Source organism: Oryctolagus cuniculus, chromosome 1 (genome assembly GCF_964237555.1).
Source record: "Oryctolagus cuniculus chromosome 1, mOryCun1.1, whole genome shotgun sequence".
NCBI classification, from domain to species: domain Eukaryota; kingdom Metazoa; phylum Chordata; class Mammalia; order Lagomorpha; family Leporidae; genus Oryctolagus; species Oryctolagus cuniculus.
In genome coordinates this window covers 5,636,458-5,649,908 of record NC_091432.1, presented here as the reverse complement: position 1 = coordinate 5,649,908, position 13,451 = coordinate 5,636,458, and the positions used below count along the sequence as shown (strand labels likewise).

The following is a 13,451-nucleotide window of genomic DNA, read 5'->3' as shown; positions in this document are numbered from 1 at the left end:
CCCCCACACGTGGCAGACTCTAGACCGTCGGTTGTGTGTGACCTCGCTGAGCCCCCACACGTGGCAGACTCTAGACCGTCGGTGGTGTGTGACCTCAGTGAGCCCCCACACGTGGCAGACTCTAGACTGTCGGTGGTGTGTGACCTCAGTGAGCATCCCCCGCACGTGGCAGACTCTAGACTGTCGGTGGTGTGTGACCTCACTGAGCCCCCACACGTGGCAGACTCTAGACCGTCGGTGGTGTGTGACCTCACTGAGCCCCCGCACGTGGCAGACTCTAGACCGTCGGTGGTGTGTGACCTCGCTGAGCCCCCGCACGTGGCAGACTCTAGACCGTCGGTGGTGTGTGACCTCACTGAGCCCCCACACGTGGCAGACTCCAGACTGTCGGTGGCGTGTGACCTCGCTGAGCCCCCACACGTGGCAGACTCTAGACCGTCGGTGGTGTGTGACCTCACTGAGCCTCCGTACGTGGCAGACTCTAGACCGTCGGTGGTGTGTGACCTCGCTGAGCCCCCCACACATGGCAGACTCTAGACTGTCGGTGGTGTGTGACCTCACTGAGCCCCCACACATGGCAGAGTCTAGACCGTCGGTGGTGTGTGACCTCAGTGAGCGCCTGCACGTGGCAGACTCTAGACCGTCGGTGGTGTGTGACCTCGCTGAGCCCCCCACACGTGGCGGAGCCTTCCTGATCCGCTCTGTGAGGTGTCCTTGTCCCTTCCGTGTCTCTGATGCCTCTGAGTTCCTGGGCTCCTTGGCTGTCCTCTCCTCGCGTGCCCGTTCTCAGTGACCTGCAGCCGGCATCCCTAAACCCCTTGCTGGGCCCTTGCACGTCGGTGTCTGTGCACCCAGCGCCGAACCCACACCCCTGTCTGTGCTCTGTTTGTGTGAATGCCCACATGGCCACCACGGGCGCTGTCAGTTACCCCACAGGAGCCCCTCGGGGCCCCTCCCAGTCAGTGCCCCGACCTGCTCAGTGCTCCCCTGGCCCCCCGCACTGCACTGGCCTTGCCTGTTCTTGAACTTCATGCGTATGTAGACTCTTGGGTCTGGTTCTTCGGGTCATGGTCGTGTTCCTGAAGCTCACCCACCTTGTCACCTTTATCAGTCGTTTGATCCTTTTTGGGTCATGCATTTTGCTTGCCCATTCTTCTGCCCGTGGACAGCATGCTTGTTCCAGCTCGGGCGGTTAGGAGTGGAGCTGCCTGGGCCTGGGCCTTCATTTCTTCTGTTGGTTCTCTTGGAAGCTGGGGCTTCAGAGGGGCGTCCGGTGGTTCCCCTGGGTGGCTGTGCCGTTCTGTGTCTCTCCAGCCATGAGTGGAGGTTCTGGTTACTCCACGTCTTCACCAGCGCTTGGATCATCAATCTTTATAATTTGAGTGTAAAACTATTTTCTGCTGTAGAAAAACTGATGAAAACAAGGAACATCAGCGGGGAAGGGCCCCTCCCTTCAGCCGTGGGTGCATGAGAGGCGCCGACAACCAACAAAACCCAGGAGGGGCTCCCCGGCCTCTCCATCGTGAGACGCCGTCGCTCGCCACGTCCCTCCCGCTCCGCCCCAGTGTGGCTCGCTGTGCCTGGGAGTCCTCCTCCAGTTGTGTGTGAACCTGGGCTCTAGGAGAATGATCTTCGTTCTTACGTTTAGGGCAGAGTTTTCCTGTTACACTGTATTAAGGTACCTGTTGAAAATGTTGACTGTTGAAATGTCTCCTCCTAGTTTTCGAGTGAATTGCCTTGTACCAGCTGAAATGGGACTGTCAGATCGGCTGCGTTCTGTGTGAGCCTAAGCAAGCTTCCTTTTTTTTTTTTTAATATTTTTTATTTATTTTACTTGAAAGAGTTACAGAGAGGTAGATACAGAGAGAGAGGTCTTTCATCCGCTGGTTCACTCCCTAATTGGCCACAATGGCCAGAGCTGCACCGATCCAAAGCCAGGAGCCAGGAGCCTCCTCCAGGTCTCCCACGTGGGTGCAGGGGCCCAAGCACGTGGGCCATCTTCCACTGCTTTCCCAGGCCACAGCAGAGAGCTGGACTGGAAGTGGAGCAGCCGGGACTAGAACCGGCGCCCACATAGGACGCCGGCGCTTCAGGCCAGGGCTTTAACCCGCTGGCACCACAACGCCGGCCCTTGACTTTTTTTATTCTTTGAAGAATTCAGTAAATTTGAGTCCCCAAATCCATTTGATTCATCATTAAAAACAAACTAAAACAAAAACAAAAAACCCTGTTGAACTGAAGGCGTGAGATCTTGTGGCATTTGGTTCCTAAGCAAACACTGAAAATGGCCGGTCTTGCCGCTGTTTTACCCATGGTACTAACTCATCCTTGACTTTCTTCACCCAAGGTACTGTGGCATAGTCAGTTCTTCTTAAATTTATTTTATTATTTGAGAAACAGGGAGAACTCCTGTTCTCTTGTTCACTCCCTAAATGCCACAGTGGCCAGGGCTTGGCCAAGGCCAAGAGCAAGAGCCAGGAACTCAGCCAGGTTTCCCACATGGGTGGCAGGAACCCAGCTACTTGAACCATCAGCTCCCACAATCTGCATTAGCAGGAAGTTGGAGTCAGGAGCTCAACCCAGGCACTCCAGTGCAGGGTGCTAGGCCAAACGGCCAACCCAAGGTTTGTGCTTTATCCGAAAGTCCTACTGGAGACACATATTCGGCACAGTAGCTGAAGGGGGAGGCAGCAGCACTGTGGTGTGATGAGTTGGGCTGTAGCCTGCAATGCCAGCACCCCGTACGGGCACCGGTTTGAGTCCCAGCTGCTCCATTTCTGATTCAGCTCCTTGCTGGTGTGCCTGGGAAAGCAGCTGAGGGTGACGCAAGTCCTTGGGCCCCTGCCACCCACATGGGAGACCGGAGGGATCTCCTGCTCCTGGCTTCAACCTGGCCCAGCCCTGGCCACTGGGGCCATCTGGGGAGTGAACCAGTGGATGGAAGATTTCTATCTCTCCCTCTCTCTCTTTATAGTTCAGCCTTTCAAATAAAATAAATCCTTAAAGAAAAAGAGAAAAAGATGCCCTGGGGTCGCCTGCCCCTGTACCGCGGTGACTGGGCTCCGGTCTCGGCTGCTCTGTGGACTCCAGTGCTGCTGCTACACACCCTGGGGGCAGCAGACGACAGCTTAAGTGCTCGGGTCCCTGCTGCCCACGTACGAGACCCACACTGAGTTCCAGGCTCCTGGCTTCATTCTGACCCGGCCCCTGCTGATGCACGCATGCAGGAGTGAACCAGTGGACAGATGATGCCTCTCTTTCCCTGTGGCTCTCTGCCTTTGAAATAAGAAATCAGTCAATCAGTCAGTCAGTCAGTCAGGGCCAGCACTGTGACACGGTGGGCTAAGCCTCTGCCTGCAATGCCAGCGTCCCATATGGGTGCTCCACTTCTGATCCAACTCCTTCCTAGAGCCTGAGAAAGCAGCAGGAGATGGCCCAAGTCTGTGGGCCTCTGCCACGTGGGAGACCCAAGTGAAGCTCCTGGCTTCTGTCCAGCCCAACCCTGGCCCCTTGGGAACCGGGAGCTGGAAGCTCTCTCTCTCCTCCCTCTGCCTCTCCCTCTCCCTCTCCCTCCCTCCCTCTCCCTGTCTCCCTCCCTTTCTCCCTCTCCCTCTCCCTATCCCTCTCCCTCTCCGTCTCCCTCTCCCTGTCTCCCTCCCTCTCTCCCTCTCCCTCTCCGTCTCCCTCCCTCTCCCTGTCTCCCTCCCTCTCTCCCTCTCCCTCTCCCTCTCCCTCTCCCCCTCCCCCTCCTTCTCCCTCTCCCTATCCCTCTCCGTCTCCCTCTCCCTCTCCTTCTCCCTGTCTCTCTCTCCCTCTCCCTCTTTCTCCCTGTAACTCTGCCTTTCCAATAAGTCTTAAGTAAAAAATTAATGCTTTGAAAATGTATTGGTCTGTGCTGTGTTTTCCTTCTAACACAGTTCTTTCCTGCTCTAAGAGGAAGGATGGCCCAGGGCCTTAGGAGACCAGGAGCAGGGGATGCGTGTGATGCGGGTCGTCGTTTGTCTTCCCCGTGGGCCCTGTAAACCATGTCCACGCCAGCACAGCTGGTGCAGTCCCTGCCCGGGGCAGGTGCCGCGTGCGGGAGAGACGCGGGTCCTGCACAGAGGGGCACGTGTGTCTGACTGACCCCTCCGAGTCTTCTTCTTCGTGGGTTTGTTCAGCACCAGCGGATCACATGAAGACGGGAAGCCTTTGCTTGGAAACAAAGAAAAACCCAACCCAGAAGAGGCGCTGGCAGCCTCAGACGAGGCCGAAACCCAGGCGCTTCCCATCCTCCCACCGCTCTCCCCGTCCGTGCCCTTTCCTTTTAAGCCATCAAGGCTCAGAATCGGACGCTGCAGTTTAAGTACACTTCTTTCCTCTGTTGAGGCTCACGTCTATTTAGTTTGTTTACTCAGAAGGCAGAGAGAGAGCCGGGCACACATGGATCTCCCATCCTCCGTTCGTCCCCAGATGCCTGCAGCGCCAGGGCTGCGTGCTGGGAGCTCGCCCAGGACTTCCCTCTCAGTGCAGCGGCCTCGACCGTGCGGGAGCTGTGCTCACCTTGTTGTGTCGGGAGAGACGGTGAGATGCGGCAGTGGTCGGTGGGACTTTTTTGAAGAGACGGCATGAGCCCAGATGCACACACGTGGCGGCAGTGAGCGCAGGTGCCCGGCTGTGGCCGCTGCCGGAACGGGCGGCTGCAGTCCGCACACTGGTGTTCCGGGTTGTCCAGGTGAGCCCGCAGTGGCTTCACTGGGTTAGTCCAGGTGTCCTCCGGGCCGCGTCCACTTTCTTGCCTTTTCCAGCTCTAGAGGCGCGTGGCCACCCCCCCAAAGCAGCACAGCATGGCCGCAGCTTCTGCAGTGGGGGTCCCCCTGGCCCCGGCCTCGCGGCCTCCCACTGAGATTCTCGAGATTATGTAGGGCACGCCCAGGCAGGGCAGGGTTCAGGGTCCTGACTTGGCGATGTCCTGCAGAGTCCCCTTTGCCGTGGAAGGGACGCGTTGCACAGGCTCCAGGGGCTGGGACGTAGACCTGCTAGAGGTGAGTGTCATCTAGTCCAGCACAAGGAGACTGGAGTTCATGTCCACTCTGCCACGCAGAGTGTGTGCGTTTAGGTGCCACCTCTAGCCCGAGATCTGTCTTCTGCCACATGGGTGCAGCGTGGGCCCCAGCCCCAGCACACTTACCCAGGGCCCTGTGAGTTCTGGTGGGTGGTTCTCCGTCATGTACCACAGTGGAATGCACGCGTGACGGTGGCCCCGCTGGAGGCTGTTGCTGGCGACATCGTGGCTGGCTGAGTGATGCCGCACGACCTGTCGCTGTGGGGAGCAGTGCGCGGCTGGGGAGGCCTGGCAGGCTCTCCCGCGCTTCAGCGAATTCCGATTCTGACGGGAGAGAAATATCTCTGTGTCTTTTCCTTTGTGGTAGCGGATCTGAGAAAGCACTGGAGTGAGGAATTCAAAACCAGAATTCAGTTCTGTTGATCGGGATTTTTTCCTCCTCTTTCTTTTCTTTTTAAGATTTATTTATTTATTTGAAAGTCAGAGTTACACACAGAGAAAGAGAGAGATCTTCCATCCGCTGGTTCACTCCCCAATTGGCTGCAATTGCCAGAGCTATGCTGATCCGAAGCCAGGAGCCAGGAGCTTCTTCCAGGTCTCCCACGTGGGTGTAGGGGCCCAAAGACCTGGGCCATCTTCTGCTTTCCCAGGCCATAGCAGAGCGCGGGATCGGAAGTGGAGCAGCCAGGTGTCGAACTGGCACCCATATGGGATGTTGGTGCTTCAGGCCAGGGCGTTGACCCACTGCTACACAGTGCTGGCCCCTTTTCCTCCTTTTTCAAAAATGAAATCCCAGGGCCTGTGTTGAGGTGCAGCAGGTTAAGCCGCCACGTACAACACCGGCCTCCCACACGGGCACCACGGGTTCCATTCCCGGCTGCTCCACTTCCAGTCCAGGGCCCGGCTAATGTTGTCTGGGAAGCAGCAGAAGATGGCTCAGGTCCTTGGGCCCCTGGCACCCATGTGGGAGATCCCAGTGGAGTTCCAGGCTCCTGGCGTCGGCCTGGCCTGGCCCTGACCATTGCAGCCACTGGAGAGTGAACCAGCAGATAGAAGATCTCTCTGTCTCTCTCTCTCTCTCTCTAATTCTGCCTTTCAGATAAATAAATAAACCTCTGTAAAAGTGAATTTCTTCAGTGTTTTCACACGTGTGTGTTCATCTGGTTTGAGGCCATTTTAGGGAGGTGCTAATTCCACGTGACGAGTGTGTGCTGAGCCACTAGGCGCTCGGGAGACGGCGCGCTCGCGAGAGGCTGTCAGAGGCCTGCTCCCGGCCCTCTCAAAGTCCGTCTCCTGTAGAAGTGTTGGGGGACGGCCTGGGAGAAACGTGCGGCCCAGGGGCTGAAGGCTGAGGAGGCGCGAGCCGCCAGCCGCGCGCTTGGGCTGGGGCCGGACAGGGCACGGTGTTGCTGGCGGAAGAAACGGCAGCGTTTGAAGGCCCGGAGGACGGTGGTGGAAGTTCAGTGTGGCTGGAGCTCAGGACGTGAGGAAGGCCAGGGAGGGCCGAGGTAGCGTCGGGAGCAGCGCAGGAGAGCCGGGCCCACGGGAGGAGATCCGGGCACAGTTCCGCCCGACTCAGGACTGCGCGGACTCTGGTCAGCTGTGTCCCTGCTTCCCCGTCCTGAGAGCCCCTCCCAAAGCAGCTGCAGGAAGGCAGTGTGCAGACGCGCTCCCAGCTCCAGGAGAGCCCTGCCGTGGTCGGGGCCACGGTCGGCTCAGATGGGAGCCCCTGAGACTGCAGGGTAGGGGACAGTCCTGTCGCTCTTAGCTGCGGGGACTTTCGTGATCTGTGGCCCTGCAGATTTTCTGCATACTTGGAGCAAAATTCAGCGGAAATAGAATCCGTGGCCGTTTGCACCGTGTCCTGCCCGTGGTGGCCGTGGGCTCTGTGTGGACAGTCGCCCCGTTGCTAAGGATCTGCGTCTGTGACTTAGTGTGTGCCGGGGGAGGGTGGAGGAGGCACCGGGTGAGCAGGCAAGCACTCCGCCCTCCCCCAGAAGCCTCCTCTTCCCACGGCCCGCACACGTCACCCCGCACGCTGCTGGGACTAAGAGGCAGGCGGGTTCAGGCTGGAGACCCGTGAGCCCCCGCGTCCCTTAGGTCTGACAGCCTCTGTCTCCCTCCAGGCTGGAGACCCGTGAGCCCCCGCGTTCCTTAGGTCTGACAGCCTCTGTCTCCCTCCAGGCTGGAGACCCGTGAGCCCCCGCGTTCCTTAGGTCTGACAGCCTCTGTCTCCCTCCAGGCTGGAGAGCCGTGAGCCCCCGCGTTCCTTAGGTTTGACAGCCTCTGTCTCCCTCCAGGCTGGAGAGCCGTGAGCCCCCGTGTTCCTTAGGTTTGACAGCCTCTGTCTCCCTCCAGGCTGGAGACCCGTGAGCCCCCGCGTTCCTTAGGTCTGACAGCCTCTGTCTCCCTCCAGGCTGGAGACCCGTGAGCCCCCGCGTTCCTTAGGTCTGACAGCCTCTGTCTCCCTCCAGGCTGGAGACCCGTGAGCCCCCGCGTTCCTTAGGCTTGACAGCCTCTGTCTCCCTCCAGGCTGGAGACCTGTGAGCCCCCCGCGTTCCTTAGGCTTGACAGCCTCTGTCTCCCTCCAGGCTGGAGACCTGTGAGCCCCCCGCGTCCCCTAGGTTTGACAGCCTCTGTCTCCCTCCAGGCTGGAGAGCCGTGAGCCCCCGCGTTCCTTAGGTCTGACAGCCTCTGTCTCCCTCCAGGCTGGAGACCCGTGAGCCCCCGCGTCCCTTAGGTTTGACAGCCTCTGTCTCCCTCCAGGCTGGAGAGCCGTGAGCCCCCGCGTCCCTTAGGTCTGACAGCCTCTGTCTCCCTCCAGGCTGGAGAGCCGTGAGCCCCCCGCGTCCCTTAGGTCTGACAGCCTCTGTCTCCCTCCAGGCTGTTCAACCTGACGCTGAAGAAGCTTGTGGTGCTCAAAGAAATGGACAAAGACCTGAACTCCGTGGTCATCGCTGTGAAGCTGCAGGTGCGCGGGGCGGGTTGGTGTCCAGGGCCGGGAGCGGGCTCACCCGCCACTACACGGCCACAGCATCATCTCTGCCCGCACAGGGCGGCAGGGCCCGGCGCCAGGTGTCCAGGGCTGGGAGCGGGCTTACCTGCCACTGCACAGCCACAGAAACGTCCCTGCCCGCACAGGGCGGCAGGGCCTGGTGCAGCGAAGCAGAGCCAAGGAAACCCCGTTTCTTTACGCCTGATTGCCCCCGCCCCGCCTATGGAGATTAGCTGAGGATCGAGGGACGCAGGTGCTGGAGCGTCTTGCAGCTGCTCAGCAGGACGCGGTGTGGGTGGGCGATGCCTGGGTGGGCGATGCCTGGGTGGGCGGTCTCGGGAGCTTTCCACCGTGTGGAGAATGCTTACAGCCTAGGACTTCGGACTTGGCGATCTACAGAGCACCGGGGCAGTCGTCCTCTGAGCAGTCCCTCACCTAGTTCCTTACGCTGCGGCCTCTTGGCCGATGCAGCACGCTTCCCGACCGTGTACTCTGAGTATTCCTGAGTCAGGGAAGGAGGTGGGGGAAGCAGCCTCAGACGGAAGCGTTCAGTTGCCAGCCAGTTACCGAGTGGCAGAAGTGGGCAAGTGGGTGGTTTCTGTTAACTCAGACCCTACTACCCGTCTGTCCTTAACTGGTTAGCGCCTTCCTACTAGACTCCCTGACCCTTATTGCGATTCTGAAATGCATTGGTGTCAGTAAACAGTGGTCACTTTCTTCAGCCTGAGGTTGGAGCATTTATTTATTTATTTTTAAAGATTTATTTTATTTATTTGAAAGAGTTCCGTAGGGAGAGAGAGAGAGGTCTTCCATCTGCTGGTTCACTCCCCAGGTGGCCGCAACGGCCAGAGCTGCGCCGATCCTAATGCCCTGGCCTGAGCACCAGCATCCGGTATGGGCGCCAGTTCTAGTCCCGGCTGCTCCACTTCCAATCCAGCTCTGCTGTGGCCTGGGAAAGCAGTAGAAGATGGCCCAAGTCCTTGAGCCCCTGCACCTGCGTGTGAGACCCAGAAGAAGCTCCTGGCTTCGGATCGGCGCAGCTCCAGCCCTTGCGACCATCTGGAGAGTGAACCATCGGATGGAAGACCTCTCTCTCTCTCTCTGTCTCTCTCTCTGTCTCTGCCTCTCCCTCTCCTCTTCTCTCTGTGTAACTCTGACTTTCAAATAAATAAATAAATCTTTAAAAAAAAAAGAAAATAGCAAACTGTAGGATAACTCCCTCCTAAGCAGAGTATTTTATTAGCTGGCTCACTTATTTTTTTTTTTTAAGATTTATTTTATTTATTTGAAAGGCAGAGAGAGAGGGAGAGACAGTTCTTCCATCTGCCAGTTCACTCCCCAAATGGCCGCAATGGCTGAGGCTGGGCCTATCTGGAGCCAGGAGCCTCCTCCAGGTCTCCCACATGGGTGCAGGGTCCCAAGCACTTGGCCATCCTCTGCTGCTTTCCCAGGCACATTAGTGCAGAGCTGATTGGAGCAGCCAGGTCTCGAACCTGTGCCCACATGGGATGCCGATGCCACAGGCAGCTGCTGTACCCGCTGTGCCACAGCGCTGGAGCCGGCTCACTTATTACGGAACAGTCTGTTGCCTTAACGCTGGCTTCATTACAGTCCGCCTCCAGCACTCACGGTGTGCAGATCACACACTGGGTCCTCTGGTCTCGTCCCGGGGTGAGCACTTCGTGACTTCAGTCCTCAAACGTGCAGCGTTTCAATGACCCCTGTGAATCCCTGTATGTCCCATCTCGTGTTCCAGTTCCCTCCTCATCTGTGTGCATGATGGCTCCCAAATCTGTGAAGTGTCCGCGGCCGCCGTGGGGCAGTGCCGTGAGGTGCAGCTCTCCGTGCCGTGCCCTCCTTTCCCGACGCTGCCCCCATTTCTAGGCCACAGGCGGTGCCCCCGTTCTCAGGCCGTTCCCTGCGCGGAAGGCTGTCGCTGTCCCCTGCACACACTGTTGAGTGGTTTTCAAAATTCGCTACTAGTGAGCCACCCCTACAGTTAAACGTGTTTACCCAATTGAATAATTTCTTTTATTTTCTGATGAAGTATTTAACACTTTCTAAAATTATACCAAACACAATTATCCTAGATTTTTTTTCATTACTTCTGAGCATCTGGAAGTAATTAGGAAAATAATCACATTTGGGGCTGGTGCTGTGGTATAGTGGGCTAAGCCTCTGCCTGCAGTGCCAGCATCCCACATGGGCGCTGGTTCAAGTCCCGGCTGCTCCACTTCCGATCCAGCTCCCTGCTAATGTACAGTAGAAGTTGGCGCAAGTGCTTAGGACCCTGCAGCCACCTGGGAGACCCAGAGGAAGCTCCTGACTTCAGATTGGCCCAGCTGCAGCCATTTGGGGAGTGACCCAACAGATAGAAGACCTTTTTCTCTGTCTGTAACTCTACCTCTCAAATAAATAAGATCTTAAAAGAGTTTGTAAATTATCTTCTAAAAAAAAGAAAAAGTTGAGCCGGCGCCGCGGCTCACTGGGCTAATCCTCCGCCTTGCAGCGCTGGCACACCAGGTTCTAGTCCCGGTTGGGGCGCCAGATTCTGTCCCGGTTGCCCCTCTTCCAGGCCAGCTCTCTGCTGTGGCCCGGGAGTGCAGTGGAGGATGGCCCAAGTGCTTGGGCCCTGCACCCCATGGGAGACCAGGAGAAGCACCTGGCTCCTGGCTCCTGCCATCGGATCAGCACGGTGCGCCGACCGCAGCGCGCCAACCGCAGCGGCCATTGGAGGGTGAACCAACGGCAAAAGGAAGACCTTTCTCTCTGTCTCTCTCTCTCACTGTCCACTCTGCCTGTCAAAAAAAAAAAAGAAAGAAAGAAAGAAAAAGAGTCAGGTTCACCTGCTCGGTCGTCTGGTAGTTACCTTCCGGGCGTCTACTACAGGCCTGCTGTAAGCAGCCCGTCAGCGCAGGATGCGGTCCACGGCCTCGAGGCCCTGCGATGCGTCTGCTGTCGGGGTGAAACCCCCGGGGCATCGCTGACATCCTCTCCCGGTGGCTGTTTGCTCTGAAGGCAACAGTGCTCATTCTGTGCCGCCTTCGCCCAGACGTGCCCAAGCAGCCGGCTGCAGCTGTGACCACGACCTGCTGAAGGGGAGAAAAGCAGTGTGGCTGCAGAATGTGCTGGAGAGAGCAGTGAAGACGGTGCCCGTCTCTGCAGCCCTGTGTGAGGAGGTGGTCGTGTGCACGAGCATTCCAGCTCCACAGGGCACGGGCTTTGTCGCGGGGGGGTGCCGGCGCTGGTGCCCATCCTCTGGCGCAGCCGCCGCTCCCGGAAGCGCTTTGGATGCTCTGCGAACTGATTTTCTATGGTCGGAAGCTGAACTCTGGAAAATGAACAACCTGATTCTGTCTCTTAAAAAATATGTATTTATTTGAAAGCAAAGTTACAGAGAGAGGGAAAGAGAGAGAGAATCGTCAGTTCCCTGGCTCGCTCCACAAAGGGCTGCACAGGCCTGGACTGGGTCAGGCTGAAGCCAGGTGCCTAGAACTCCATGCAGGTCTCCCACGTGGTGGCAGCGGCCCAGGCCCTCGGGCACCTGCCTGCGGCCTTCCCAGGCGCACCCGCGGGGAGCTGGATTCGAAATGCCACCCCAGGTGGCACTCCCTGGGGTGCGGACGCTGCAGGCAGAGGCTTCGCCCCTGCACACGGTGCCGTCCCTGTGCCGCGCCTTCAAGGAAGACAGCGAGCGTTTGCTGCCCAGGATGAGTAAAAGCTGAGCCTTCAAGTGGAAACCGTTTGGGGGAAACGTCTCTGCGCTGTGCGTTTAGCAGCTTCCCGGTTCTTCGTGGCTTTTCTGAGCAGATCAGAGGCGATGTTAATGTTTCTAGCTTGTTGGGTTGACTAATGGAAGATGCACCTCCGGCGTATTTGCGGAGCTAACCAGTGCCTGAGATTTCAGGATTATGCTGGGTAAGAGATCAGTCAACGAGTAAAGTGGGCCAGTAGATTGAATTCTGCTTTTCACTTGTATTTTGAAATAATTTTTAAAATACAGAAAAGATGCAGGAATAGTACAAAGAGTTCTTGTTTATCCCTGGCCGTCTTCCCTCTGATAACGTCTTCGATGACTCACTCATGAAAACGAAGATGTCCGCCTGGGTGTGGCACCGTTAACCAGATGGCCGCATGCCTTCAGACTTCAGGGTGCTCCACTCTGTCTTCCTGTTAACTGATCGGACTTGGATGCGTGAGAGTGTAAATGTAAAGCCTCTCTGACATGGTTAGAGGTCTGTGAAGCCAACCTGTAAGGAACTAACACTTGCAGCGTTGTGGTGTATCATCCCAGAATTTCCATGATTATCTGAAGACGCTGTCAGATTCTCTCCTTTCCAGTGACATACCTCCCTGAGACCGGATTTTTTTTACATATACTCAACCAAAACAGTATTTCGGGACAAATTACATACAGAAACAGGTAGATTCCAGCTGTCTGATTAAGCCATACATCTCCCTCACACACTGCTGATGGAACTGTGAAATGGGGCAGCCCTTTGGACCTCAGATCTTACTGCTGGCTGTGTAGCCGAGAGAAGTGAGAACACAGAACCTAGCCCGTAGATGTTCACAGCAGCAGGGCTCGCCACAGCCAAAGAGAACAACTCGGGACAGCCCATGAGTGACGAATGAAGGTTATCCAGAGGGCAGACTATCATTCAACAATTTAAAAAAATGCATGCATCCGTCCACAAAGATGAACCCTGAAAACCTTGTGCCAAGTGAAAGAAGTCAGTCACCAAACACCTTCCTAGGGTTTTCGTGAGCTGCCCACAGCGGGCAGGTCCCTGAAGGCGGGAGATAGGGTCGTGGGTCCGAGGGCAGGGGCCGGGGCGGACACGTGGGCAGGTGACAGCTAAAGAATGTGCTGACAGCAGCTGCTGACGGCGGCACAACCCGAATGTAACAAAAGCCATGTAGCTGCCTGCTTGGAGCCAACTGTGTGGTGGTTGGAGTCTGTCCTGGTACAGCTGTTCTTTAAAAAAAAAAAAAAAAAAAAAAAAAAAAAAAAAAAAAACTGCTGTTTTCTCACTAGGTTGTTTTGTTTGAGAAAACATCTTTCATCAAAGATGTGCATATGTAAACATGTAATCAGTTTGTCATTTTGGGGGTTTTTAAGATTTTTTTTTAAAGAGAGAGGACTTGCATCCACTGGTTCACTCCCGACAGCCACAACATCCAGGCTGGACCCGGCTGAAGCCAGGAACCAGGAACTCCATCCTGACCTCCGGCCCGGGTGGCAGGGCCCGAGGACGTCCGTCATCTGCTGCTTTGCAGGGTGCGTTGGCAGGGAGCTGGGCTGGAAGCAGAGCAGCCGGGACGGGAGCCGGCACTGGGGTGCGGTGCCAGCCTCAGAGCGGCCGCCGTCCTGCTGTGCTGCAAGGCCGGCCCCGTGGGGCCCCCGTTACT

General features: G+C 57.1%; 1 protein-coding gene across 3 annotated transcripts in view; it reads left to right on the top strand.

The window, feature by feature from the left end:
* Window positions 1–13,451, top strand: part of PACS1 (phosphofurin acidic cluster sorting protein 1) — a 156,285-nt gene that overhangs the window by 100,187 nt on the left and 42,647 nt on the right. For all 3 annotated transcript variants that reach the window (XM_070068218.1, XM_070068233.1, XM_070068226.1), the window contains exon 2: window positions 7,928–8,015. In XM_070068218.1, coding sequence (XP_069924319.1) covers window positions 7,928–8,015 — 88 coding nt within the window. The remainder of the gene's footprint in view (window positions 1–7,927; window positions 8,016–13,451) is intronic.